Source organism: Passer montanus, unplaced genomic scaffold, assembly GCF_014805655.1.
Source record: "Passer montanus isolate IOZ18808 unplaced genomic scaffold, ASM1480565v1 scaffold19, whole genome shotgun sequence".
Taxonomy (NCBI): domain Eukaryota; kingdom Metazoa; phylum Chordata; class Aves; order Passeriformes; family Passeridae; genus Passer; species Passer montanus.
Window position 1 is genome coordinate 2,416,081 of NW_024366480.1, and position 27,858 is coordinate 2,443,938.

At 39.6% G+C, this 27,858-nt stretch overlaps 1 protein-coding gene across 2 annotated transcripts; it reads left to right on the top strand.

Annotated features, from left to right (window-relative positions):
- Window positions 1-49: 49 nt before the first annotated feature.
- Window positions 50-27,858, top strand: PTDSS1 (phosphatidylserine synthase 1). Of its 2 annotated transcripts, none has more exons than XM_039705961.1 (13): window positions 50-357; window positions 5,414-5,505; window positions 7,001-7,045; window positions 9,173-9,297; window positions 12,332-12,490; window positions 15,091-15,242; window positions 17,240-17,381; window positions 18,284-18,396; window positions 19,870-19,935; window positions 22,778-22,877; window positions 24,038-24,106; window positions 24,715-24,784; window positions 25,362-27,858. In XM_039705961.1, exons 1-13 carry the CDS (start codon window positions 179-181, stop codon window positions 25,472-25,474), a joined length of 1,425 nt encoding a protein of 474 aa, XP_039561895.1. In that variant the 5' UTR covers window positions 50-178; the 3' UTR covers window positions 25,475-27,858. The 2 variants fall into 2 exon arrangements, with proteins under 2 accessions (XP_039561895.1, XP_039561896.1); XM_039705962.1 differs by having other exon boundaries at window positions 25,365-27,858.

Sequence of the window (27,858 nt, forward strand, 5' to 3'; positions counted from 1 at the left end):
GCTCTCTCCCTCCCTCGGCTCGTGGGCGCGGCAGGGCGAGCTCCGCCCCTCGGCGCGGCGGGCGCGGCGCGGCCCCGCTCGGCTCCGCTCGGCGGGACGCGGCGCGGCCGGGCTGGTTCGGGCCGCGCCGCCCCGCGCAACCACAGCCGCGCTGAGACCAGGGGACAGAGGGGGCGAGATGGCGTCGTGCGTGGGGAGCCGGACCCTGAGCAAGGACGACGTAAACTACCGCCTGCACTTCCGCATGATCAACGAGCAGCAGGTGGAGGACATCACGCTGGAGTTCTTCTACCGCCCGCACACCATCACCCTGCTCAGCTTCACCATCCTCAGCCTCATGGCCTTCGCCTTCACCAGGTGCGCGGCCGCCGCGGGGAGCCGCAGCCCCGCCCCTGGGTGCCGGCAGCCCCGGGGGGTCCCGGGCGGGGGATGGCGGGGGTCGGTGCCCGGCCCCCCGAGCCGTGCCGAGCCGTGCCCTGGTGCGCTCCCCGGGCCGGCGCTGCACCGCCCGCGCCCCCTGCGCGGCAGGCCCGTGCTGGAGAGCGGGCATCCTCCCCGCCCTTCCAGAGCGGTTATCATCCCCACTGCGCTTTCTGGGAACTTGTTAATCGTTCTGAGGATCTCTGCTAGAGTCTCTGCTAAAACGTGTGTTTCAGGGAGTTGCCAGAAATGGGCTTTATTAGGCTATCGAGCAGACATCAGGCATGTAGCTGGTTTCCCGGGCGTGCAGCGGACGGCAGCGAGTGTTCTGTGGCACTGCCTGTGCCGGTCTCAGCTTGGCTCCGGCCCTGGCACGGGTGGGCTCAGCCACAGCCTTGGCGCACCACGGCAGGGAGGGCTCTGTGGGCATCGCCCCTGCAGTCATTCATGGCCATCCTGCCAGGAACAGACAGGTTTTTCGGGAACCTTGCTTGAAAACAAAGGGTACAGCAGTGCAGTCTGAGGGCTGTCTTGCATGTTTTTTGAAGTTCTGTATGTTTTTTATTGCCTCCTACTGGATGTGAAGACGATTGCCTAATCCTCCTGTAGACTAAGTTGTGCAGTATGTAGGCAGTGCTTCCTGAGGGGTTTTGGCTAGGTAGTGCAGTGCATTTTAGGCTCATTTAAACTTTTGTAGCACTGTGTGTACACAGTCACAGATTTCAGTGGTCTTGTGGCTTAAACTCTGATGGTGGTGAATCCCCCCCTTGAAAGTGACCTTAAAACATTAATACAATGACAACTCTCCATTTAATGCAAGAAGATTATTATTTGTCACTAAGCCTGATACACTGTTCAGTGTGTAATCTCATTTTATTCTAAGAATCCACATGTATCGTTTTCATCAGCTGTGAAATAATGGCTAAACCTCGCTTGAGTTTAAGGAGCATAAGGAAAAGTAAAATAGTGTAACTGTGGATGGTCTGAGGTATGCCTTTTCTTGTTTCAACATGTGTATGGCCCCAGGGGAGATACTTTTGGTGAGCACATCACTTGGTCTACTTGGATCCCTTCTTAACTCCAAAATCAGAGACATATTTCTGTGCTCTGCTACACTGTTTAATTACAGACCTTTGCTACAAGTGCTCCTTATCCCCTTGCCTGATCACTTTTCTCCCTGAAGGGCTAATTTAGGTCAAAGTTCTGACTCACTATGAAGTTCTCATCACAATGTCATTCTGGAGGATTAATAGATTAGTGGATTGCTCACCTTTGGGGAAGGAATTTTGCCATTAATTCTTTCAAGCAGCGGATGAGCCAAGAAGCATATTCAGCACTTTGGAGTCTTCTAGGCCCAAATAAAATTGCTTCACTTCTGGATGTTTGTTTTCATTTTTCCAAGAGGATTGCTGGTTTGTCCTTCCATTTGTTTTGCTGTCTTTCTGACTTCTTCAGTTTCATTTTTTTTCCCTCTGTCTCTCTCTGCCTCACTTCCTGTGTTTAACTGTCAGTTGACTTTTCTTTAACTCTTCTCTGTTTCTCTTCAGGTTGTAGAAGGTACTCTGATTTTACTTTCTCCCCTCTCCTTCTTCTGCTATTTTCAACTGTTGTAGGAGTTTCATAGATCTCTTGAGTGATACCAGAGTGCTGCCTCTGGGCCTCATTTGGGACACAATCCAAACCATACACACTCCTTGACCAACTGGGGAGGAGGAGATACTTTCCCACATGCTTTACAGTCTGTGCTCCTTTCCATCAGCTTATTGCACTGACTCATGCAATAAGGTGATGTCTTAAGTTCATTTTCCCACTGCCTGGGCACAAGGGCCTGTAGGCTTCCCTGTAAGGTGTCACAAGTGATTCTTTGCTTCCCCTGTGCTGTCAGTTGTTCCGTAGCTGTCCAGGGCAGTTTGTTGAGTGGGGAATTTTCTATGATAGATTTGTGCTGATGTTGTGAAGTAAAATTTAGTTTTTCAGGAACTTCACCATAGACAGAGGAAATTCTGTGTTCCTTAAATTCTTGTCTCTTCTATAATTGTTTTGTGTCAGAATTATGTGGAGGGTTCTGAGAAGCTTAGAAGATGCTTTTCCCTTGTGTGTAGCAAGCCATACATAACATGAAGTCCTCCTTAGGATCACTGAGAGCAGCTGCTACTGTCTTTGAGCTGACAGATAAGGGTGAAACTGAACTTCAGATAGCAGGAATCTTCAGGTATGATGATGGTAATATTTATAATAGTAGTCCAAAAGAAATGTGGTTTTAATTTTTCTATGTTAAAGTGATGAGTAGAGGGTATTCTGTTCTTTAAAGCACATCCTTCTAGAGCTTCTGACAATGGCTGCAGCTTCCTTGGTTGTTTCCTGCTGAATGAGCCAGACAGAGGCTCCTCTGCTTCCATCCTGTGCCTTGGGGCAAAGGTGGGGAAAGGCTCCAGCTTCCCCTGTCCTCTTCCACTCTAAATAGAGATGTGTGGCCCTGTGAGCCCAGAGGCAACTGGCAGGAGTAAGTCCTGGAGGGGATGTTTTGTGGGACACAACAATAGGACTGAAAAGGGTGACAGACTGCTGGTATGAAGCTGCTGGGGTTTGTAGAAGCAGGAGTAAAACCTGTAGGATGTAGAGCTTTTGTCTTCCATATCCCTTGATTAATGGGCTTGATTAAACTGGATTATTGTGTATTTAGGTTTGGCTGAGTTCATGGAAATGTTTTTCCTCTTTCTCCTGCATTCCAAATTTAGTGTCCTAGCTATTTTTTCCTCAACTGAGTACCCCCCCCCCGCTTTTTTTTAAGAGGGATAAAGATTATGCAGTTTTTATGCACTTTTTTTTTTAATATTTCTTCTCTAAAAAGCCACAGAATTGATAAATGCCCTCATAAAGTGGGTTAAAATTGAGAGAATTGTCATGTGTCCTCCCATGTAGGCATTAGAAACTTTGCTTCTGCTGCATGAATGCTTGTGTTTCAAAATCAGAGTCAACAGTTCTTGGGCTATGTGAGGAGATGGTTTAGCACATTTTCCCTATTGCAGCTTGTTATGATTGCATCTTTCTCTTTGGCATTCCCCAAAATAGTTCTTCCAGGTAAACACTGTAATTCTTATACCAGCTAGTGTGCAGCAGCACGTTTCTTGCTCACACCTGTTCTTAACCTGCTTCTGTCAGGAGGATTAGGTGTCTATCCCTTGTGAAATGTATCTGCAAGCCAAAATAAAATGCCTTGCCACTCACTTGGAACAGTTTAACACTGCGTACATCTTTGTTGATTTTTGGGGGAAGTGGTGCCAACATGACTAGGAGAACTTTTCTGAAGCTGAGTAGTACTCAGAATCCTGATATGCAAAGGTGAGGACCTTTAGTCTCACCTGGTGCAGCAGTCAAGTGATGTGATCAGGATGTCTTTCACTTCTTTGTTGGCCGTGATGAATTGATGTGATGCAACTGCAGTTATTTGCTCTATATAAAAAAAATAGTTCATCCTCTTGGTGGCAGCCATGACAGAATGTTCCAGTGTGTTATTTACATGTGTCAGAAGAGGGATGTGGTTTTGCTGTCCGAGGCATCAGAGCTGGAGGCTCTGGCTAGGAAGTGCACTGGATGGCATAAGGTCTTGGGATTGCCAAGGGAGCCAGAGTTAAGCTTTAGGACTTGGAGTTTATAACTGGTATAAGGTGTCAGCCTGTGCAGCATGGCTGCTGGAAAATGACTGGTAAAGCTGAACTCAGCTGGTTTAAAAAAAAACACTGTGGGAAGTCCCTAAGGCCTGCAGAGAAACCATTAGTATTTAATGCACTTTTTCCTTCCATACATTTAAACTAACATAGTGCTTAAATGCCTCACAGTGATGAATGCCTGCTGTGAAGCTGTTAAAGTTCAGTTCTGAGGAAAAGAAAAATAATTTGGCTAAGTGAGAAATATTTTCTAACTGCAGCAAGTATCTAATGTGGAATCATTTATGCTGTCATGGATTCTTTACTGAACCATCCAGAAATGTAACAGATGCACTTCCAGGAAGAGCTTTATACCTTCAAAGTTTGCTAGGAATTATTTTGTTATTGTGTTGTGAATAAATAAAAAATATACTCAAATGAATAAACTGATCCTAAGTACATGCTAACTACCCAGACAATAAAACTGATTTTAGTTGTAGTCAGTTATATACATTATGAAGTATTCACTGTTTATACTATCATAGTCTGAAGTTTGTTTGTTTGTATTACTGAAGTATCCCAGAAGCTGTCTGCTGGTTAGAAAAGTTAGGTGAGGGTTATTTTGTTAATCTTCTACCTGCCTGAAAAGAAAGGGCTCTGTCAAGTGTACCTTGGCATTCCAAACTGAATTCTTAGGTCTCTCTTGTGGCTATAATGTGACAGTAGCACAACTAATGCATGATACTATATTCAGAGCTTTGGCTTGATAGATCTAAAAGCAAATTGATATTTTTCCTTGGGTCTTTTAAGTTGTGCTGTGTCTCTGTTACAGATTCTAAGCTGTACATTCATTATTTGTAAAGACTGATTGTAATCATTATTTCTGCCCTCATCTCAGGCATTTGATGGTTGAAGATAGGCAAAGAGAAATGACAGGTATTGCAAGTACCATCAAAACAGTAGAGGGAAACCTGGGAATTGCATCCAGGCTTCCAGAGGTTTTAGTTTAGGTGTAAAAGTAATTTGATGATGTTTCTATAAGTATTAAAGCAGGAAGATTTTTTTCACCTTATATTAAATTTGGTCATTGCTTTTAAACTCACTTCTAACAATGCTAATAGTTTGCATGTGTTTATTAAATATTTAACCCTCTTGTAAGAAAGAGACACCCAGAAGGGTAGTGTGAAAATCATTCAGTGCAATTACTGTCTTAACTTGTTACTTAATGGGCATGCATATTTCTTATATTTAATTTCCATGTATTCTTTATTTAAATAATATATCTTGAGAGCCTTTTGACTTCATCCTTGTAATGTACTTTAATACTGTGTTGTCTGTCTCTTTAGGGATGATTCTGTACCAGAGGATAATATTTGGAGGGGTATCCTCTCTGTGATTTTCTTCTTTCTAATCATCAGTGTTCTAGCTTTTCCTAATGGTGAGTAAGGTTTATACAGCTTGTACTTCATGTTTTTTTAAATGTGAGTTTCTCTTTATTGCCACTATATTTACTTTTCTTTAAATACCAATTTTCAGTGTATTTTTTTTCTTTACTCATTTGAATTCTTTTATATTAAGGAGCAGTCTAAAAATGGTTGTAGTAATACTGAGCAGAGATAAGTGTTATTTATAGCTTGTTATTTATAGTCTGTATTTAACAAGGAAGTCAAGTTCTCAAAATCAGTGTCCTATTTGCAGATGTGCAGTTGCAGCTCAGATTGTAAGTAGTGATGCCAACAGACCCTTAAATAGTGTTTAGGAGGAATTTGCTTCAGTGTATTTCAACAGAAGTGTAATTCTAAAAGTTCTCAGACACAACATCTTACCAGAAGATAGTAATAGAAATGGTTTAAGTTGCATTTACAATGTAAAACCACAGTTGCTCAGTAGAAGTTAAAGTTGGACAAAAGTTTTGGTAGTTGCTTGAGGAGCATAAAGTAGAAAAATGTAAGAACATTTGTGTGTCACCTAATTCTGTGGAAGAAATGCTTATACATGATTTGTCTGTTTTGGTTTTTTAATTTTTGTTTATTCCTGTCAGCAGAAACGTGAATCTTGAGTCAATCTAAACTGTCTCACAGTTGGCAATGTCCAGGAAAAAACAGAGATCATGTTCAGGGCAGCTTTGTGCTGCAGAGTTGGGATGTGTTTTTCCAACATGTTAAAAATCCTATATGCATACTTTTCACAAAGTGCTGCCTGAAAAACTGAATGCCAGAGAAAAAGGAGCTTTATGCATACAGTGGTGAAAGAGTGGTCTGCAGTGTGTGCTGAAAATATTTGTTGAGCCACTTCTTGCTACCTAAATGTACAATTCATCATTAGACATTTTCCACTTTTACCAGATTTACCTTCTCTACTGTTCACATTAGCTGAGAGGTTTTTAGTCTAATAAATTAGTTTCATCCCTGGTTCTAAAGTAAATCATTTGACACAGGTAAAGAGCATAGGTGTCTTCCTTCTTGTTAGCTTTATATGATGCTCAATTTGGAAATTTCAGCAGGCCTGTTTGGTAACATTTCTTGTTGGCCTGAAGCTAAGCACCATGTTTCTTTGTTAACACAGACAAATTTGTATGGGATATCTTGATTGGGAGCAACCTGCAGTCTGGAAACCAGGTCAGGACATCCTCAGGTGACACCTGAGATGTGGTGTCTGCTGAACAAACAGCATGCTACTGTTCTGGACATGACTCCATAAAAACAGTGAAAAATTGTCTTCATGTTACCAACTGGCAGTCTCCTTTTTCCACTCTGAAATCTGCTGAATTTTTTTTTTTAACAGCATAGAGCTCCAGCTTTCAGGTGTATTACATAGTTTGATGAAGAGCTGATCCATGCTCATGCCAAGTAGTCATAGCTGATATACTCAAAAATAAATTTTGTAGTTTTTACTGATTATCTCCTAATAAGCTTTTTGTTTGCTGTCTATAGGACCCTTTACACGTCCTCATCCTGCTCTATGGAGGATGGTTTTTGGTAAGTTAGTGTTTCCAACTTTTGCACTGATTTTGCAGGACCTGCCTTTTTAGCTTTCTGATGAATGGAATTGTCATGAACCATAATTGTGCATGAAACTTGTGTGAATGTTACTTTCATCCTGCTCCTGAGCAGTTGCTTATAATCTATTCTCAGTTATGTTTGGGAATATCATTGTAGTTACTCTATGTCAGGATGGTGTAAATGAAATCACAAAAAAGGGATTATTCATTCTGATACAGTTTTAATCCTGTTTTGTCCTTCCCAGTCTCCTTCCCCCACATCTTTCCTACTGTCTGCTCTTCCAACTCCAGCTACTGCATATACTGTCTGACTTCTAAACACAGTTGAATAGTTTGTTTCTTTTCATTATTGGCAAAATATGCTGTTACTTTATATGGTGATTAAATTGTATCATTGAATAGGTTAACAATTAATAATATTCTTGACATGTATATATTCATATTCTTAACTTATTTCATTAAAAATACCTGTAAATATCAGTTGCATTCATAGTTTGAAAAATAATTCTGTTAGCTACAAAACTAACAAGTGAAATCCTGTTCCTTAAACATCTGATTTACACAGCAAAATAATGAGGAATTTTATTTTCAAATAATTCGGGGTTCACAGAGCATATGGTAGACTGCATGTTTGATTATTTTTTAGGCAGACTAAATGTTCCTCTCTCCTACCACCTTATATCTAAAAATAAGTAGGTTCCCAAAGTAGCTGATTACTCATCTGTTGACATTGAGAGGATACTGCTGATTAGACAGTACTCATTTAACAAACCTGCTTCTTGGGAAGTTTGGGAAACAGTACTCCTACTGGAAACACTAGGTCCTACTGCTCACTTCAGGTTTCACCACATGTGGAGTGAAAGGTCATTCTCAATGTTGATACTGTCAGAGCTTGACCCTTGTACTTTTGGGAAAAGGCTGCATGCAAAATCAGGAGCAACATTTTTCCCTTTGTAATTCTCCTTCTGGTGTGGTTCATTTAGCCATGTTTCAGTTCTCAGACCCCTTTGGTAGATGAAGGGCAGGACTGGTGCATCCTCAACATTTCCAGATGCACCCTAGGCTGCAGGCTGTGCTTCATTTAGCAGGGTGACATCTGTGGCCCTCGTGTTTCTGGGAGGGACTGCACAGAACCATATAGATACTTCCTGTGCGTGTGTCTCTGAACAAAAGCTGCTTTCTGGTGTGCACTGGGGGCTATCAGCATGTGAGTCCTGGTTATAGTTTAAAAGGCCTTTTTAGAATTGCTGCAGTTTATTTTGAACGGCAGATCCTTAGTTTATTTACATTAATTTTTCTGCCTTCCATGATGTTGCTGCAGGATACATTTGAGGCTGTGGAAATGGTGTTTGTATGCCTCCTCCAAATGTGGTCTTGGATATCTGGGAGCTTGTGAATAATGTAAAGATATGGTCCCAACAAAAGCTTCATCTATCCACACAGCTATACCTAGGACTCAACTTCTAATAAGTTTTTCAGTTAAAAAAAAAAATCCTTATTCAGACCAGAGGTGAGAAATGGAACTCCTAAATGCAGTCGTGTTTCATAATTTATAGTGGTGTGAAAATAAATAATCATATTTATCTTTAAAAGGTTCAAACAGCAAATTTTCCAGCTCACAAAAGTAACTCAGACATGCATTAGTTTATAATTACTCTTTATTACCAGCACAGCTCAGAATTGCCAGGTGGCATTATTAAATTGACCTTTATGTTGAAATCTGTGTAAAGGCTTAGGGACTTACATTAGTGAGACCAAGAATACTTAAAGCAAAGGGACAGAGCTAATGCAATCCTGGATCCTAGTGTATCTCTTTCTAAGGAGCTTCCTGATCACAGCCTTGTATTACACATGTCTAAATTGATCAGACTGATTTTGTTCATGCAGTGGAGCATGTGTTGTATCACTTGTCACAGGAGGGATATGAAGGGCTGAGTGCTCAGACATTGCCATCTGACTGGTGTCTCTTCAGCTTTTCTCTGTGTAGCTGCTGTGTACAGAAATTCATTTGTAGAACAACTGTTTGAAAGCAGCTTTTTGAACTCTGTGTTCCAAGCAGTTTTTTTGTGAGTGAGCATGATTTTAAAACTGAGTCTTTTTGCAGGTCTCAGTGTGCTTTATTTTCTGTTCCTGGTGTTCGTGCTCTTCCTCAACTTTGAGCAGGTGAAAGCAGTGATGTACTGGCTGGACCCTAATCTTCGATATGCCACAAGGGAAGCAGATATTATGGTATGTATCCATGGCACTTTATTGTACATACTTTAGGCTTGTTTTATATGAGTGGGAATGGATAAATCTGAATTTGTTGTCATGAGCAGTGCAAGTTTGTGGCTATACTTGACAGAATCAACAAGTCCTTTGTGTCAGCAATTTATTTACATTGAAATCAGCTGGTGTGAAAAAGAATTTTCTCAGTATATTTTTTTTCCTAATGTAGATGGTTGGATGAGTGTGCCATTTGGAATAGGATATATGTTTGCAGTGGGGTGGCTTTGGATGCTTTTTGGTAATAGATACGAACATGGATACTGAAAATAGACTTAGCAAGGTAATATCTAAATGAAACCTGTATGGTATGTGTCTCAGATCAGGATTTTTGATGCCACAGTGCTGCACTCAAAGAACTTTGGTCTCATCTTGTTGCTCTGAGCTTAGTACATCACTATTGTGCTATGGAGCTTGTGGAGTATGTGTTTGTATGGCAGCTGCAGGACTCTGCTTCCTTCCAGTCAGTCAGCAACTGAGCACTGATCCTGTTACCATTGGGAAATGATTTCCATAGACCATAACCTGGAGTGGCATAGAAAGCCAGGTGTGTTCTTCTGCTCACTGAGCAGCTTGCAAAGAGTTTTCCATGTGGAGAACGTTCCCCTTCAGGTGGGGACACAAACACAGGGAACTGAGGTTGTAAAAGGAGGCCTGGGAGAAGGGTGTGAGTTATGCAGGGAGGCAAGCAGAGCACAGTGTGAGCAGCTGGCCACCAAGCAGAAGAGGAGGCTGCGTGGGGAGGCAAGAGTTGCCAGTCTTGCCCTCCTCATTATCACCTCAAATGACTCCTCACCATGTGACCAACATGGTCCCTTGACCTTGGGTTTGTGCATCTGTCCACCATGGTCACCTGTTGTATTCCAGGTGCTTTTATAGGGCTCATGCCTCATGAGTAGGGAAATTGACTGCTTGTCTTTCACATGTGGCTATTTACTGCTTATGCAAGCCAACACACAGCACCCCATCAGCAGTGGCTGCAAACTCGTGCCCTGTAGCACATGGGGGAATGGAAATCTTTACAGTGCAGTGAGCTCATGTTAGCTGATTGATAGTGAGGGCTGTGTGCAGGCTCCTTGCCTGGAAAACTGCATGCTTCAGGTATTGCACCTCAGCCTGTCAGCAGAACGTGCTGTGCAGCTCTGGGCTGTGACTTTGTGTTCTGCAGGGAACCTCCTGTGCTGCTGGAGGGGCAAGGGCAGCCTGCCCTTAGGATGGGGGGAGGACACATGGCTAAATGGAGCCCCAGCACTGGTGGCACTGGTGCTGCTGAGCAGCAAAAGGCTGCTGAGACAAGGATCTGTTGGTTTGTCAGATTCACCTGGCTCTCCTGTCATTTAAATTAGAAACAGATTCTAACTAGGGGAGGACTTGTATTACTACTGGCACAGAACCACAGTACAGCAGATTCCCTGACTGCAGCAGTCACTGGAAACTTGCCCTGGTCTGCTTTGCAATCCAGATATTGTCATTTGAAGTTGGAGTAAATTTTTAAAGTGCAGTGGTGATGAAGGCTGCAGCTTGGTTGCTTGTACAGGACTAGCAAAGTTGCTTGGGTATAAAAAAATGTTCAGCACATTTCACTGTATGGCTGGCAGAACTGCAGCTGGAAAAATGAGAGAGAGAGGAGAGAGGCCCCAGTAAAAACGAAAAAAGCAAGAGCTGTGGAAAAAAACTTACTTTTGGAGTAGCCTAATTGTGTTCACTCATCATAGGTATCGTGGTGTGCAGCAAGGAGCCTGCACCTTCTGTGGTGCATTCTGTGCTTCTCATGCTGGCAAAGGAGCCAGTTTCAATTCTCCTGGTGCTCTAAAGCTGCAGGATCACCATCCTTAGAACAGGGGTGCACCTTTCTCTGACCAGCAGCACAGGCATGCAAGAAAGCACCAGCAGTAAGGGTTACTTAGAGTAACCTACACAACTCCTGTCATCCCACAGTGGGACTTATCTGCCTCCTGATGGACAGAATTATATGAAATTGTGCATTCTTCTCTTTATGGTGGCCAGGATTTAAATCTTTCTCTGCTATCTCATCTTCAGCTTGATTAATATTCATTTGTGCAGGATTAGCAATAGTTCTGGCCTGAAGGAGAATTCTTGATTTAACAGCACTGAGCAGTGCTGAGTTGTCACCTGCAGGTGGCAATGTGTATTTTAGGAAGATTGAAGAGCAGAGATTTTATAAAATGTGTGTTTCCTCTTAGGAATAGTTCAGTTTGTGTCCAGTGATGAGACAGAACCCCATAACTGCAGCCTCCTGATGGCATACATATTTTTTTTTCTTTTTGGGCACTGATTTCTAGCACTTGCTGTACAACATGTTTGGAGAACCCAGTTTCTTTGTCATTGGTGACTAGAATATTAATTACCATTCTTAAGGAATCTGCTGCTCATCTGCAAAAAAATGTTTTCAAGTTCCCTTTGATCTTCCTCTAAATTTTTTTTCAATTCAAGCCTGTGACTGAATGTCTTCAATATGAATGGGTTCTAGGAAATTGCTTTCATGACGAAAATAAGACACAAAAGATACTCAAGTAAACATTGACATGAGTAACATTATATCAGAAACTGAGGAGGATTGGCCACTAATGAGCCACATCTGAATACCAGACAGCATGAATGTGGAGAAAGGTGGTTATTTCAAACCAAGACTCCAAAGAAAGGCAAATAAGTATTTTCTGGAGTATTGTTTGCTGGTTTTATTGTTATGGATTTTATTGGTTTTGTTGTTTCTCTGTCACTTAGGAAATACATGCTTCTTCAGGCACCAAGGTCCATTCTGTTTCCCTTTAAATTAGAGCTGTACAGTGATGGCACTGAGCCTTAATACTGGAAGTTTTCTGCCACAGTTTAGATGGATAAGAAAATGAAATAGTGCTAATTTTAATACCCTTATAATTCCAGGCTTAATTGTACTGGATGGAAAAATGTTTCTTCTTTCTGAAGTTGTGTGTTGATGGAGCTATTTTGTTCTGGGTTTTTTTTATTTTCCTAACAGGAGTATGCAGTGAACTGTCATGTTATCACCTGGGAGAGAATCCTCAGCCACTTTGATATATTTGCTTTTGGGCATTTCTGGGGCTGGGCTATGAAGGCTCTGCTGATCCGCAGCTATGGGCTCTGCTGGACTATCAGCATCACCTGGGAGCTCACTGAGGTAGGCCACTTTCACCTTAATTATCAGCAAAGGTAAGAGATGTGAATTGGTCTTGGGGGAAGAGTGAATGTTAGTAGAAGGATGGCTCTCTACTTCTCAGTATGGGTTTACATTTTAAGTCTTATAAGCCAGATGCTGAGTAATTTATGCAGCTGAATGAACAGACAACAGCAAGCTGGGTTTTATGCAAGTGATTTATTACTGCTTGAACAGAAAGGAAGTCTAGGTCAGCCTATTTGTGCCATTCATAATTTATTTGCTGCTGTTGTGGGGATCATGCTTCTTTTTCTACTTCACATATTTCCTGATTCAGAGCAACTGTTCTTTTTCACCTTGCAATATCTGTGATGTACTCTCTTGGTCCCTGTACCTCACATACAACATCACACATTGTGTATAGGCATGCATAATGTACAAGTGAAATGGAGTTGAGGGATCTTCTTGATGTAAACATCTGAACTTAGTCTTTAAAATCAGTTTTCTGTAAAGCTTGCTGTCTTGAGAATGCTTGGCTTGTCTGACAAAGCATTTGTAAATTTAGAAACATAGATAAGGATTTATTAATCTAAAATTAAATTTTGGGTTTAAAAATCCTGGTGCTGTGGGTTCCTCTTCAAAACACGTTTTTGTTCTGTAGCATTGAAGGATACTCTGTTTTCTAAGTGATTTTGAAATTGCTCAACATTGGGATTTCACAAGTACCCATTCACAGAAAACATCTCAGCTAGTTATTGTACCAATTTTTTCTCTCTGGAAAATAATGTATTTGGATTTGTTTCACTCATACTCTTATTGTTTATCACACAACCCTCATCTTCAATTTGACACAGCATCAGGTGTCTAGTATTCCCCTTGTTGGAAGGCAGACTATTGGAACAGATAATGTGTTGGACGAGGTTCAAAGCACAGATATGTTATCACCACTCAAATGGATTTTTGATAAATTAAATAATTCAGGAGAGTAATTAGAAACCTCCAGAAGTTATCAGGGCAGTTACACAGGGATTTAGCTGAGTATTTCCTATTAGCATTCACAGATTGCAGCCAGCTCCTTGCTCTGAAATGGGAAACTTGGCTCATGCTCCATACTGTTGGATTAAAGTTGGGAAGCAGGCAGACCTTGGTCTCTCTGTGAGAAAGCAGCTAGAGAGCCTTAGAGGCTGTCAGGCTAACAGCACCTGTGCTCTGGGTCTTGCTGCCTCATTATCTGTAGCTTCTGGTGTCTTTGCCTGGATCTGACTGACATTTGTAGGCTATCACCCCTCTCAGGCTAAATTAATTAAAAATATGAAAGGGAAACTTTACCACGACAATGAACAACACTGTATCACTTGGTTCCTGAAGAGAAACTCAAATTTTCTTTTTTGCAAAGGTTGAAATCCACATAGCTTTGTTAAAGAAAAAAACTGCTTTTGATACACTTTGCTAGAGTTTTCACAGAATTGTCATCGCCACTATTAGTCACTGTAATGTACTGTAAATGGGCCAGCATTCATTCCTGTTGTATACAGAAAACATTCTTGTTCCTTTTCTCAAATCTGATTTTTTTCAGTACTTTATGCTTACATCTCTGAACAAAAGATACTTTATTACAAAATCATACCAATAATCTTCCAATCTTCCATAGCCACAGTGTATGTACATTCACTGACAAGAATTGCACTGTTTTTGTGGAGGTACATTCTTTAGTTCACTATGTATTTTGTTAATTATCTCCTTGAGTATTGTAAAGGAACTGCTCAGCACATGGCTGTCTTGATTTCCTGCCCATAGGTAACTTTTCCAGTCTGTTTTTTTGATTGCAGTGATTTTTCACATAGAATAAGATAATAAAATTATTTTTCTTAAAGGAGAAGGAGAGGCAGTGAATCTGTTTCTAGCTCTTGGTAAAATATGGTTATATATTGCCTTAACTCTGGCCAGTTGTTCCCCTCATTGCATCAGTAGAGTGGATGTCCTCTTAGCTTCTTGAGCCATTCTGTATTAAGTATAGCAGCAAAGCTTGCTGAAATGTTGTCTGAAATGTTGTTGAACTCTTTTTTTTTTTTTTTACAGTCATTAAATTTCCTGAAAATAGAGTTTTGAAATAAAGAAGTCCTCTGTCCTGAACACCACCATGCTTTAGTACTGACAGCTTTTACAAATGCAGCCATTTTACTTGCTGCATCTTGTTGCTGGTTTAGAAAACATACTAGTTAAAACTATTTAGCAAAAATGAAACGAAGATTCTCTTAATTTTATTTTTTTAAAGCACAAACCACCTTATTTCTTCCAAGAAATGCAGTAGTTCTGCTTGTTTCATACATTCTATTAATACATCGTGTATCGTCTTTGAGAGGCCAACAGCTGCATGATGTCCTTATATGCAGCATAGCCTCAACATGAAACAGTGAGAAAGAAACCTCTGATGTCTTGTGTGGTTCTGTTCAAGGCCTTCTGAAGTTAATGGAAGGATGTCCATCAAATTTCAGTGGCTGTGGCTCATGCCCTTGAAGTATGCTGTGTACTGAAAAGCTGATTTTTGAATGTGTACTTTAAAAGTGAATTTATATTAATTCTATGCTGTTCCTCACCCAGAGTCTTTTTGCTGTCTTCTGTAGCTCTTCTTCATGCACCTTCTGCCTAATTTTGCTGAATGCTGGTGGGATCAAGTCATTTTGGACATCCTGCTCTGTAATGGGGGTGGCATCTGGTTGGGCATGGTAGTTTGTCGTTTCTTGGAGATGAGGACCTATCACTGGGCAAGCTTCAAGTAGGTCTAAATTAAACATGATAAACATTGTTTTGCATGTATAAAAATAGCATAGAAACTGCCTGTGCTAACGATGCTGTAATTTTATTTTAGATGTTAAATATCAGTGTGATAGTAATGTTCCTGTATGTGTATGTTTGTAGATGTGACTGTATGTATGACTTTCCTTTGCAATTTTAAGTTATAAGCATGGACAGTACAAAATAGTAAAGCTATTTGCATTTTCAGTTTATTTTGTATACATTAAACTTTGAGGAAGTCAGGGAGCAAAGCAAATTGTGCTTGTTTTCTTGTCATACATTTTTAAACTAGATTTGGGCTCACCTTGGTGATGCATTAGTGTGGCAGTGTGTCAGCACTAGCTGTAATTGCAGTAGGGGCATGGGGCTGGTGGTACCTGTGCTGTGCATTGCCTTACCTCTTAGCTGATGCTGACCTTCTAAAATAAAAGGAGTAAAATAAAGAGGCATTTGTTGTGTAAAAGGGCAACAGCTTGTGGCCTAGTATGTCAGTTCCTAGCTGTCCAGGTATGGTTTGTTCCATAGCTTTTTGCCCCTCTCTTGCCTTCTTCCCTGCTGGTAGCAAGCATGGTTATCTGCACATTGCCAATGGTATACATGAAACAGGGTCAAGTGCAGTGAATTGCCTTGAGAGGTGGAAAAGGAACTCAGTTCTTGACTTCCAGATTTGTACCTTGTGTAAATTTCTGTACTGCTTTTCTTTTTTTATTCACAGATTTGTTAATTACTCTAAGAACCATCCAGCCTTTAGTCTGAATTCAGTTTTCCTGTATTTCTATTAGCGTTGATGGTCCTTCTATTTTTAGAGGGTCACTGAAAGTTCAAACAGCAGACTATCTATGGCACAACTAGTCTTTACTGTCTTTGTGGAATAATTTTTCCTCATGTTCTTTTAAATGCATGAGTAGATTTTTCTGACCTATAACATGATGCTGCTTCATGAGAATGAGAATGTTTTGCCTGTGCCCTTTTAGTTTTTTTTTTTATTTTATTTAATAAATACCGATGTTAAAGTTTAGAAGATTCTCCCTAATCTAAGTTCTCTCTAGCCTAGAAGAATACAAATATTGGAAATATCAAATCTGAGGATTTTTTTTGGGGTTTTGGTGGTGGTTGTTTTTTTTGTTGTTGTTGTTTTTGGTGGGTTTTTTTTTTTTTGTGGGTTTTTTTTGTTGTTGTTTTTTGTTTTTTGTTTTTGTTCTTTGGTCTAGAAGGGCCAGAGAAATAACAGGGTGAAAAATGGCTTCTAGTCCTGCTAGTTCTCCTTCAGAAGAGGAAGCTCTGAGATTTTCTTAGATTCTGTGTCCATTGGATGCTGTTGCTCATCTGAATTAATAGTATCAAAATATTAATATTATCAGTAATATGTCAGATGAGTCTGCATTAAAATCCCCTTTCAAAATGGAATTTAAATCCTTTCTAGCTTTTAACAGTGTTACCACACCTCTCCAGGAGGTTCACATGCATCTGCTGTCAGAACAGCAGGGCTTATGTGTGCTGGAGGTGTAGTATTGTTAAACCTGTGGAGCCAGTCCCTGATACAAATAATGAATAATGAATCTGACAGATTCTTGAAGGATTGATGTCAGTGAGCTCTAGAACAAGGAGCATTTAAGGTAAGAGCAGTTGCAACATAAACCAGGAAGAAATAACCCCTAGTTTTTCCAAGGAAGTTGCAGAATTGCTGTCCTTGTTTCTTTGGGAAGAGAATGATAAATGTGTTTTGTAGTTAGTTACTGAGTTATTGACTGAGGATAGAGAAGACTTTTATAGGAGAATACACACCTTGACTGAAATGCTTAATAGATTATTTTTCTGAATTCTCCCTTGCCTGGTACATAGTTGTGTCTGAGATCTCTGCTGTTGGTCAAAAAAAAGTGATTGTTCCTCAGAAACATCAGTAACAGAGTTGTTGCTTTTTTGTTTTTTTCCTGCTGGCATATTCCTTGTATTTACTCCAGCCATTATTTTTTCCAGGGACATTCACACAACCACAGGGAAAATCAAAAGGGCTGTATTACAGTTCACCCCAGCCAGCTGGACCTACGTCCGCTGGTTTGACCCAAAGTCTTCGTTTCAGAGAGTGGCTGGAGTCTACCTTTTCATGATTATTTGGCAGGTAAGAAATAAATTCTGTGAAGTCTAAGCTGCCATCAGCTCAGTTACTTGTTGGCTATGTTGGACTAAAAAATGTTCTGATGGAATGTCTGTCTGTTGCTGAAGTACACAGTTAAATGAATTGATAATGTGGAATTGGAAAGGGCACTTTGATGGGAGCTATATGGTAGTTCAGGAGTGTAATTACAGAATCTGTGGGAAAAGTCAAACATTACAGATTGCTATATTGGCTTTTTGCAATTGACACAGACGTAAAAACTGCTAGGCAGTGGAGTTTAGGTGGTGAAATTTTAATTTATTTTGGTTTTATTGTGTTGATGTGGCAGGGGATTGTTTGGTTTGTGTGTGGGGTGTTTGTTTGTTTTGCCTTGCTTTTTTGGATTTTTTTCCTTTCCCATTTCCTGTTGAATGGATCACTGATACTCAGAATACTGTCATTGATCTAGCAAGACTCTATAATATCACAAATGGTTTAAAAACTTAAACTTCTGTAATTTAAAAAAAATTCTTAATTCAGTGTTTTAAAGGAAAACCGTCAATATTTAATATAGTTTTCTGAGGTGTGGGTTTTTTTAATATATGATCTGTTCTGCTTCTCTCCCAAAATTGTTTTGGTTATTTATACTTGATTTAGGATATACAAGCTATCAGAAGACCACTCTACAGGGTGAATTAGTGTCTGGTCCCTTAATGAGTTTTGGAAAAGAGAGCAAATACTTTGATAGAGGTTTCTAGGGGAGAATTTTTTTGTTTTAGTAGTATATTACTTGCTTGTCCTAGCAAAAGACAGAGCAGGAATTTCTTATGTTTTCGTTTCCATATTAATCTTTGCACATTTTCTGTACTAATTCATCAGGAGTTATGTAAGTTGAACACTATTAACTAGCTTTTTTTTTGATCTAGCTAACTGAGTTGAACACATTCTTTTTGAAACATATCTTTGTGTTCCAAGCAAGCCACCCTTTAAGCTGGGGGAGAATTCTCTTCATAGGAATCATTACAGCACCCACTGTCAGGTAATTGTTTTTGTTTCAGTGGTTTTTTTCAGTTTAAAGTAGCTTAACTTCTAGGCATCCAAGAACTGCATATAGTTAGTGAATAAGTATGGCACATTTCACAAAATGTATGCTTTTGCCACCATGAAATGCAAAACAATCATCTCTTGTCAATAAAATGTATTTCCTCACAAATAAACTAATGAGGTAAAATGTACATAACAATGTGTTGCCATAGGGATGCAGAGCCAGTCTGTTCCTTCTCCTGTTTGTGTAGCATCACCCTGTTTTGTGAGTTAGCTGCATATATTATCCTTGAGGACTGCCTGTGAAAGTATTCAAGTTAATGAGTCAGGTGCTCCCAAAAGTGTAGATGAGGAAAACCAGAGCTGCTGGTTTTTCTAAGAGCTCCTGATTGTGATTGAGCAGTAGCTTATTATGAGAACAGAAAAGTATATATGCAGCATTGACAGCTGTGTAGAAGCATGAATCTGCTTTTGGTCATGCATGCCATTTTATGTTGTTAACAAAGTTCCTTAATTTCCTTTTTTCCCCCCTTCCATAGTTGGAGGTAGACAGAATGCACACAGATCTGAAGTTAGAAGCAGAGAATTCTCTGTTCATGTCCAAAGTGTTGTTACCTTGGCCAGTTAAATGGCAGCCATGAATTGGTTTAGTCCTCAAGTAGTGTCTTAAGTTATGTGCAGTGATTTCACACTATTAATTAAATCATCCAAAACACCCTGTGAGCTCTTGTATAGGTGAATTTTTATGGGTTTTTTTCCTTTGTAGCACTTGCACACCTGTAGAAGTCTTTGTTCATTAGCAGTCCTTGTATTGTTGGAGTAATAACACTTGTCTTCTCCATCTGTCAGTGGAAATCAGAAACTGAGGAAACTTTGATTCCACTCTTCGGAATTCCCCTCTCTAAACTCTTTAAAGTTTCTGGAGCATAGAGAGCAGAGCAGAATGGTCTCCATAGTGTTTTCAGAATAGTGAAAAATGCTACTGTTCTTGAGAGGAAAATATGCCAGTGGTTAGACCATTCAAACAGGATATGGAATAGCCATATTCTTTCAAGATTCAAACCCACATTTCTCAAGAAAATGCAATTGTTAATAAATAAAAGATAAACTGCGGAAAAAAATGAAGGAGTCTCTAATTCTTTTGAAACTCTTGCAGTTTGCCTGTAAGAATTGGAGACTCGGTGGAGAGGCAGGAGACAAATGCTGCTAGCCTACTAGTTTGGGTCCTTTCCCAGCTCTTGCTCTCAGGATTGTTTTCTGTGTTGTCTCAAGCTATTTGATATATGTGATAATCTGTCCTGCTAGAATTGAAGCCATCTGGTAGACATCCAGAATGATTGCATGTGAATTTAACCATCAGCACTTCATTTTCACTATAGATACATCTGTAACACAAAGTTTTTTTCTATATGTAAATATCCTGGGGACTTTAAACTTCACTGAAGAATTTTCTTTCTTCCCTTCTCAGGCAATACTATGCTTACCTCACAGACACACAGTGCAAGAGGGTGGGAACTCAGTGCTGGGTGTTCGGGTAAGTGTTCTTGCTGCGTTGCTGAAGCACTTGGACAAGTGTTGAGGATGGGTCCAGCACAGGAACAGGCAGTTCCCATGAAGCCAATCCTTGTTTTGGTTTTGCAAGTTCAGAGGAAAGGAAAATTCTGAATTTGGAGGTCGAACATGGGAAGTGATGGACTGAGTAAGGACAACAGAAGGAGTAACTAGGACCTGCTGGATAAAAGCTAGGGTCTTTCAAGGCACCATTGGCCTTTCTACCCATATTCTTAGTCAGGTGAGGAGGAAAAAGCTTTTACCTCTATAGCTTGCCTTTGCTTGATGGTTGTGAGGGTAATGTTTTCCTGGCTGCCAAGGTGGGCATTGCTGCTGTTAGCAGCATCACAGCAGAGGACAGTGAAACAAGCCATGGTTATCCACTGTTTCTGTGAGTGTACTATGAGCCATGGTGACCTTGACTGCAATCTCTTTTTCTCTTAGAGGTTACCTTTAAGTGAAGAGTTTGCATGGTTGCTTCTGAAAAATTGTTAAGGACTACAGAACCCATCATCCTTGGTCCAAAGCTCTCACTGAACATGTTAATGTATTGTGTGTCAATAAATAGATAACCAAACATGTCTGCAGGATTGCTTAACAGGAACTGCAGTAGAACATTCACCGACAGTCTGGTCTAATAGTGGGAAATGTGTATGGAATAAGTATTCTTCTTCCTACTGCTTACTTCTGTAATCTGCTAGAAACAACAGAGCATCATCTGATGACTGCAGAAAAAAGGGGAAATCTTCCAGTAATGTAACTATCTAGAATATAATTTCTGAAGCAATTAAAAGAAGTATATGGAACATTCATCTCTGTGGTAACCAAGGTACTTCTAAAGGCACAAATGGATTTTTAAGCAGCCTAACTATGGGTATAATTAAAATTAGTGCCTTTCATTAGTACGAAACTGTTTCTTTTCAACTTGACATAACTATTGCATCACTCTTGATGGATGTACAGTAAGTGATGTAAAGCATGAACAAGGCCAATGCAACAGCCCTGCTGAAATTGCACTATTTTCATTAAGATGAAGCCTTTCAAAAAGGAAAATCTGTTAGAATGTTACAAGACCATTTTGCTTGAATGAAAACTTACCATATTTAGTTCTATGGAGTACTCTCATCACCCTTCAGCAGGACACTAACACCCTTCACTGTTAGCATCCTTCTTTCTCTTGATTTAACACTTCATCAGCTGTAATAGCTTTCCTATTGTAAAATGTGCTTAACCCAAGTATTCTTGGCAGGAATAACAGAAAGAATGTATAAGTTCAGGGCAAACAGCTGTATTTTTTTTTTAGTCCTTATTTAAAATAGCCTGTTGTTTTGTTTATGCCTTTGAGTGTATCATAACCCTGAGCTTGTTTCCTGATGGTGGTCTTTCTCTTCCCACTCCTGTAGTTTAGTTTCATTATTTTTTTACTCTACAGCTGGATCAGTAAGAATAATATAAAACCAAGAAAGAAAAATAGTTAGTGACTCAAGAGAACAGTACTGCTCTCAGTTTTTTGCTAATATGCATCTCATTGATTTGTGTATTTGTCACTTGGGTGTTACTGCCACATTTTTAAGTTTTGGCCCCAGTATGCTGGAAGTCACATTGAATAGTACAGGGAAAGCTGTGATTTATTGCTTGCACCAGGACCATCTCTGCAATACCAGTGGTTTAGTCAAGCACACATTTTCTTTCCTCTTTCATGGGGGAAACTGGGTCTTCCTTGAAAGGCAGTAGTGCATTTTTTTGTGAACTGGTTATTGAGAGTATTGGTAGGGAATGTGTCCTGCAGTGTCAAGCTTGGGAGACTGGAACACTTGATGTGATGTTGATGGTGTCTGCACATTGGTGAGGAGGAGCTTTCGTGCATTGCTCATATGTACAACCTTAAAGTCTCTATTGAACAAGCTAACTATTACACTTTAAATTTAATAGTGTTTTTCATTATTTGCTTCAGATTGAGATGAGTCACTTTCCTCCACTTTTAATGCAGGTTTTCAGTGTCACTTTTCTACACTTCTGTTGTTAAACATATATAATTTTCTCTTCAGGACCAATACAAACTAGATTTATTTTCATGGCAGACAGTAGAAACTTTGGATTCATAAACAAGTGGTGGAAAAGCCTTCATAGCTTTGAACCTGGAGAGATGTAAACACTTGGTAGCGGGGGAGAGATGGAGATACTTTCCTCTCTGACATTAAAATAATAAAAAAATGTAAAAACTGCAATTTTTTCTCTCACATTTCTCCCCAAATCCTCTGAGGCTGTCGTGTGGACCTGAGTTTACAGATTAACCAGAGCAAACGCATGGATTCTCAGAGAATTTGAAATGTTGTTTCATATGAATTTTCTCATATGTGAAAATATGGGAAATACATGTGAAGCAAACAAACTAGGCAATTTAGAACTGTAGTAAATTTGCATCTAGTAGAGAAATAAACAAAGCACAGTTCTAGTTCATCCATCAGGGGAGTCTGTTGGGTGTTCAGCATGGAAAAGAAATTCATATGTGGCGAGAGCTGAAGCACAGTGGTAGACACAATTGAAGATTCTCTGCTATTGGCAGACACTCCTTGTTCCCTTGAGCCCCATGGAACAGTGAACTGCCAGTCAATCACTTTTGTGTGCTGTTTATGCTGAGAAAAGTATAGAAAGAAAATGATATTTGTCAAAGAATTTCATTTAATGGTGCTGTCAGGGAGGTGTGTGCTCACTAGAGGGTAGTGCTTGTTTAGAGCTGACAGTCTGGGATCTGAGTTGTGAACATGTGAGTTAAATCCTTAGTGTTTTTAATCACTCTCCTCCCTGCTTTCATTTACCCACAGGGTAATTGCCTTCCTTGAAGCTATTGTGTGCATAAAGTTTGGACAAGATCTTTTTTCCAAAACACAAATACTGTATGTTGTGTTTTGGCTTCTCTGTGTGGTAAGTGAAATTTCTCATGTGAAACATAAAGCATGACAAGAGCATTGAAAGCATCTAAATAGCTTCCTCTCTGGAACACTGGCAGCAGGGGATCATTGTGGGGCAGCTGGTAAAGAGCCTTATCCATGTCCTAGTAAAAACAAATGCTAGATTGCTTAGAACTCACATTGAAGGGACTAGAATAACTTTTCTCATTTCTTGACATAGCAGATTACTGGTGCTGAACAATGAAACACACAGTAGTTCTAGGATGCTTTATCTTGATGAGAGATGATGTCAGTTCAATCTAGCTTTGGTGGAGCTTGCTGTAGTGCCTGCTGGAAATGAACAGGAGTTAATGGACAGTGTTAATAAGCAATGTGTGTTGTGCCACACTGAAGTCTTACAGCTACATAAACAACCCTCATTTATCAAGCAAATCATTCTCACTAAGCCTGTAACTTTCTGTACTTCAGTGTGATTACTGCAAATGCAGCATGAAATGCCCATTTTATAACAGTAAATGGACATTTGTCTCACCAGACTTGTAACTCTGATGCCAAGCACATTTTTCATGGTCAGTGAGAAATAAGGCATTTATAATGGGCTGACAGAGAAATACTTCTCCCTTCTAATTGGGACCACTGTTTGAACAGGTGATGGGGAGTCAGAATTTATTGTTCTCTTATTTAGCATGGTGATTTTATTCCTGATACTTCAGAGGAGAAAAGTATTGAATTGCTTCTCAGATCAGAGTACCGCAAAACTAAGTATGTAACCTAGCCTGAAGCATGGGGCAGAGAGGAGGAAAATTTGGTTTTCCCCCAGAACTGTGGCTCCTGATAATATACCTACAAGTGTCTACCAACTGCCTTTGTGTGATGTTGTACAGAGTGTGGACAGAAATCCTGCTGGCAGTGTTTCCTGTGAGTGATCTGGATGTATTTTAGTGCTTCCACTGAGAATTGTTCTGCATACCCCATGGTGGCAGGCTCTGTGTGTAGCTTGAAGTTGACACATGAGTCTTACTCATCCTGACAAAAGGTACAGGGAGAAACAGAGCATGAAAATCTGAATGTGGCATCTCCAGGGACTCTGAGACCTTGAATCAGCAAGGAATTTGGAAAAAGTTCTACAGATAATTTTTCATGTTGTTCTTTTTCTTCTCCTCCCTTGTTTAGGCCTTCACAACTTTCCTGTGTTTATATGGAATGGTTTGGTATGCAGAGTACTACGGCCACCGAGAAAAGGTACTTGTATAAAAGAAGCCTGGGTTTTTTGGGGTTTTTTTTTTTTTTTTTTTTTTTTTTTTTTTCCTGGGGCCCTTGAATAAAAGAAGCCTGGTTTTTTTGGGTGTTTTTTTTTTTTTTTTTTTTTTAATTCCAGAGTGCCTAGATTTTGGAATTCCTCACCAGAGTTAGCATAAATAGGGATAAGGGGGGATGGTCTAGAGTGTAACTGAAGTCAATAGAAAGAACTCTGAATTCAGCAGGCCTTGGACACATCCCAAATTACACTGTGGTTTCTAAAGAATGCTGTCCTCTTAGTTACTCAAAATGAGGCCGTAATTTTAGCAAAGCGTTCAAGGATGAATGGTTAGCTAATGTTCCCATTGTACAGGTGGAATGCTAGGGGAATATTAAGAATACTTGGTTACACAACAGATCATGTGGCAAGTGGTGAGTTCTTACTGTATCCTCTGTGTGGTGCCTTCCAGCTAGGAAGGGAAAAGTCCAAAGTAGTGTCTGAATGTTTTATGAGGACTTCTGCTACAGTTTCTAAGTCCAGTTGCAAATGGGAGGAGTACTGATAACATGAACCACCGGCATCCCAATGACACATGTCCTTGTTTTTGCAGACCTTATCAGAAAGTGAAGACAGTCCATACAGTCCAGATGCTTCCTGGCTTCATTCTAAATTCAGCAGAGGTATTGGTACTACTGTAGCTGTATTCCTGAAATGGTATAATGAAGGCTCAGCACTGGAAAATGAGGCTTGAGAAACTTACCTAGTTTCAGCAGGACTTGTTTTAACATCTCTGCAGGACTAATACAGATAAATAATCTGCAAAACTACTTTTCTTTGCTCACTTTTAAATTCTGATTCTTGGAAATGTATTTATTTTTTAATATGTGAACTGATTTTTTTCTGCTGTTACTCCAGGCCGTTATTGTAGATGTTGGGCATTATGCATGAATACCCAATGTGGAGGTTTAAACATTGATATGATTTAAAATGGAAGATGTTTCACCACTCTGCTATAGCAAACTTCTAATTATTTCTTTTTGTGGGGGGGAGAAGGAAGAATTTTACAGGAGTCTTAAACATTGCTTTAAAAAAAACAGGCCACTAGATGGAGTACAAGTATCAACCAATGTCTATTAGCCTGAAATAATCCATACTGTTAGCACTGTAGCTCTAAAGCCTTACTGCCTTTCAGGTAGGAGTTTGACAGTGTCAACTAAATAAATATGTATATGTATTAAATAAATATTTATTTCTCAGCAGGTCCTGACAATAGTCCACCAAAACATTCAGTCAATAGTGAAAGCCATTCATCTAGAAGGAGGAATCGACACTCCAAATCAAAAGTATCAAATGGAATTGGCAAGAAATAAGAATGGTATCTAAAGACATCCTACAGTGTGGCCAGAAGTGACAAAGAAGATCAGACCTGGCTCTGAATTACCAAATGGAAGATTGATTTTTAATTTCAAGTTTAAAAAAAGGAGGTGTTGAAGAGAAGGATGATGAAGATGGAGCCACCAGTGTAGTGCAGATCGTTGCCTGATGGCACTTGCCATTCACTGATACAAATCTAGTTTCTTCAGTGTGTGGCATCAAAAGTTGATGAAGGGTATATTGGAAAAAAAGTCATTTTATCATAGCAGGTAATCCCTGTTTTGTGTTCAGGTGTTGCAAGGTCATTTTTAATAGATTAGTTGAGGATTTCAACCCAAAGGTTAGCAAACTGATAGTCAGTTGGTGTAGTTGATTGAATTTTTTTTGTTTGGTTTATTGTATTTTTTTCCTAGAAGAGTATGCAACCCTTTGACTAAAAGCAGTTCTGCCCTTCTTTCTCAGTCTCACAACAAAACTTTCCCTTGCAACTGTTAATGAGTATTTAAAAATTCCATATTGCTTGCTTTTATTTAAAGGCTCTTTAGGCCTTATGTTGTCAGGGTTTTGCCAGGAAGGAAATGGGTCCAGGTTTCTTGTAAAGGATGTGAAATTGATCTTCAAACACAGATTTTTTTGTTCTACATTGTCTTCCTGCTTAAGTCATACATACTCAATTTTTTAAAGTTTTAAAATACATATATAAAAATCTGTGTCATAGTAGAGGGCCATGCCGCCTGTCCTCAGTGACAAAGGCCATGTTATTTCATTGTTTTTCCTCCTCTACTCTAGTGTGTTTTGCATTTTCAAGCGTAAATATGTCTTTTTTTCATCTGTGCCACATTGTGTGCAATGTTTCTTCCTACTTCCTTCTATTTGCTTCCATCCTAGCTGGACCCAGAAATCCTCTTGTCTTCAGACTGATACCAGAAACTGCTTTGAAGGCTCAGATGCCCTTCTGAGCTTGGTGATAAGGCAGTTTTTTACTGAAGCCAAGTTGCTTACTATCTCCATAAATGTAATAATTTGTGAAGATTTGCAGTAGTCTTTGGTGTCTGAGCAGCAGCATGATGTGATAGACCCCATTGCATTGGTGTTTCCTATCATGCATCAGATACTCAAAAGCCAAGTCTCTTTTTTTATTTTCTTGCAGGTTGTTTTGTTTGTTTTTTTGGTTTTTTTTTTTTTTTTTTTTTTTGAGGGGTGATTTACTTTTTGTCTGGGTGGTTTTTTGGGGTTTTTTTAATAGATTAATTGTGACATCTAACAAAGCGGATAATTCTCCAGCAGTGATTGTGATGATTAAGTCAAGAGGTTAAGCAATCATGAGCAATCAGTTTCTGTGTTAAGTTATCAAAATGTTTTTGTGCCAATTAAATTTTGGGATTCAAGGCATTCAGAGGGGTAGGTACCTTAAGCAAGGATAAGTAATACCCATTAGTTTCTTAGTTTTTATGAGAAAATAGGATTTGCTTTTTCTTTGACTAATGTTACTGTGATTTGCCACAGGCTAGGTACTAAAGAAGAAATGCAGCAGAGACTTTTATACAAGTGTATGATACTGTAAATAGAAGAAAGTATCCTGTGTAATCCATGAATTCCTATGTGCCACAGATTATCAATGTTTGCAATGCACTTAAGTGTTGCTGCTGAGCTCTTCAGAGGCCTTTAATTTCCTACCCTGCTTTTCAATCAAACATGGAGTGTACAACTTGGAAAGTAATGTAGTAGAAGCTGCTGTATCATCATTGCCACAGTGACATTTAATGTTACATGAAAAAATGTGTTAGGAAGTCTTTCAGGCTCTCCTACAACTACTTGGTTTTCATTCATACTATAGCAATTCCATATATTGCCTTTGTATTTGTAATGTACTACATATTGATGAATGTATTTGTAGATTTCTTTGGATACTGAGACTTGTTATTTCTTTTATTTCCTTGGTTAAAAACTCAGTCTGTGTAAGACTGAAGAATGGCATTGTGAATTTTCTATTGGCTCAATACCAAAGCAAGAGATTTGAAATCTGATGGTTTAGGTATTTTAAGTACTGTGGTTTTCCAATGCGAGAGCCTGTTTTGTACTTGCAAGGGGTATACACACCAACTGTGTATACAAAGCTTATGTGTGTAAACAGATGCTGAAGTACATCATCTACCTGCCTGTGGGGACAAGCACATGTTTTGTAAATGTAGGCCTGGTGCTCATATTGCTGAACTGCACCCTAAAAATACTGGAAAGAGAAATATTGAAGTGTCATCTTGATGGAAGCTGACTTCTGTATAGTATTACAAAAGCTTTGTCCTGTAAAAATGTTGTTTGACAACACATTTAAATTATTTCCAATTAAGTCTTTTTACTTTAAATTTTTGTGTTTGGTTGA

Coding starts and splice junctions, on each gene's coding strand:
- PTDSS1 (XM_039705961.1), top strand. CDS start 179: ATGGCGTCGTGCGTGGGGAGCCGGACCCTGAGCAAGGACGACGTAAAC. Junction 18,397..19,869: donor ATTACAGCACCCACTGTCAG/GTAATTGTTTTT, acceptor TTCCCTTCTCAG/GCAATACTATGCTTACCTCA. Junction 22,878..24,037: donor TGTTTTGGCTTCTCTGTGTG/GTAAGTGAAATT, acceptor TCCCTTGTTTAG/GCCTTCACAACTTTCCTGTG.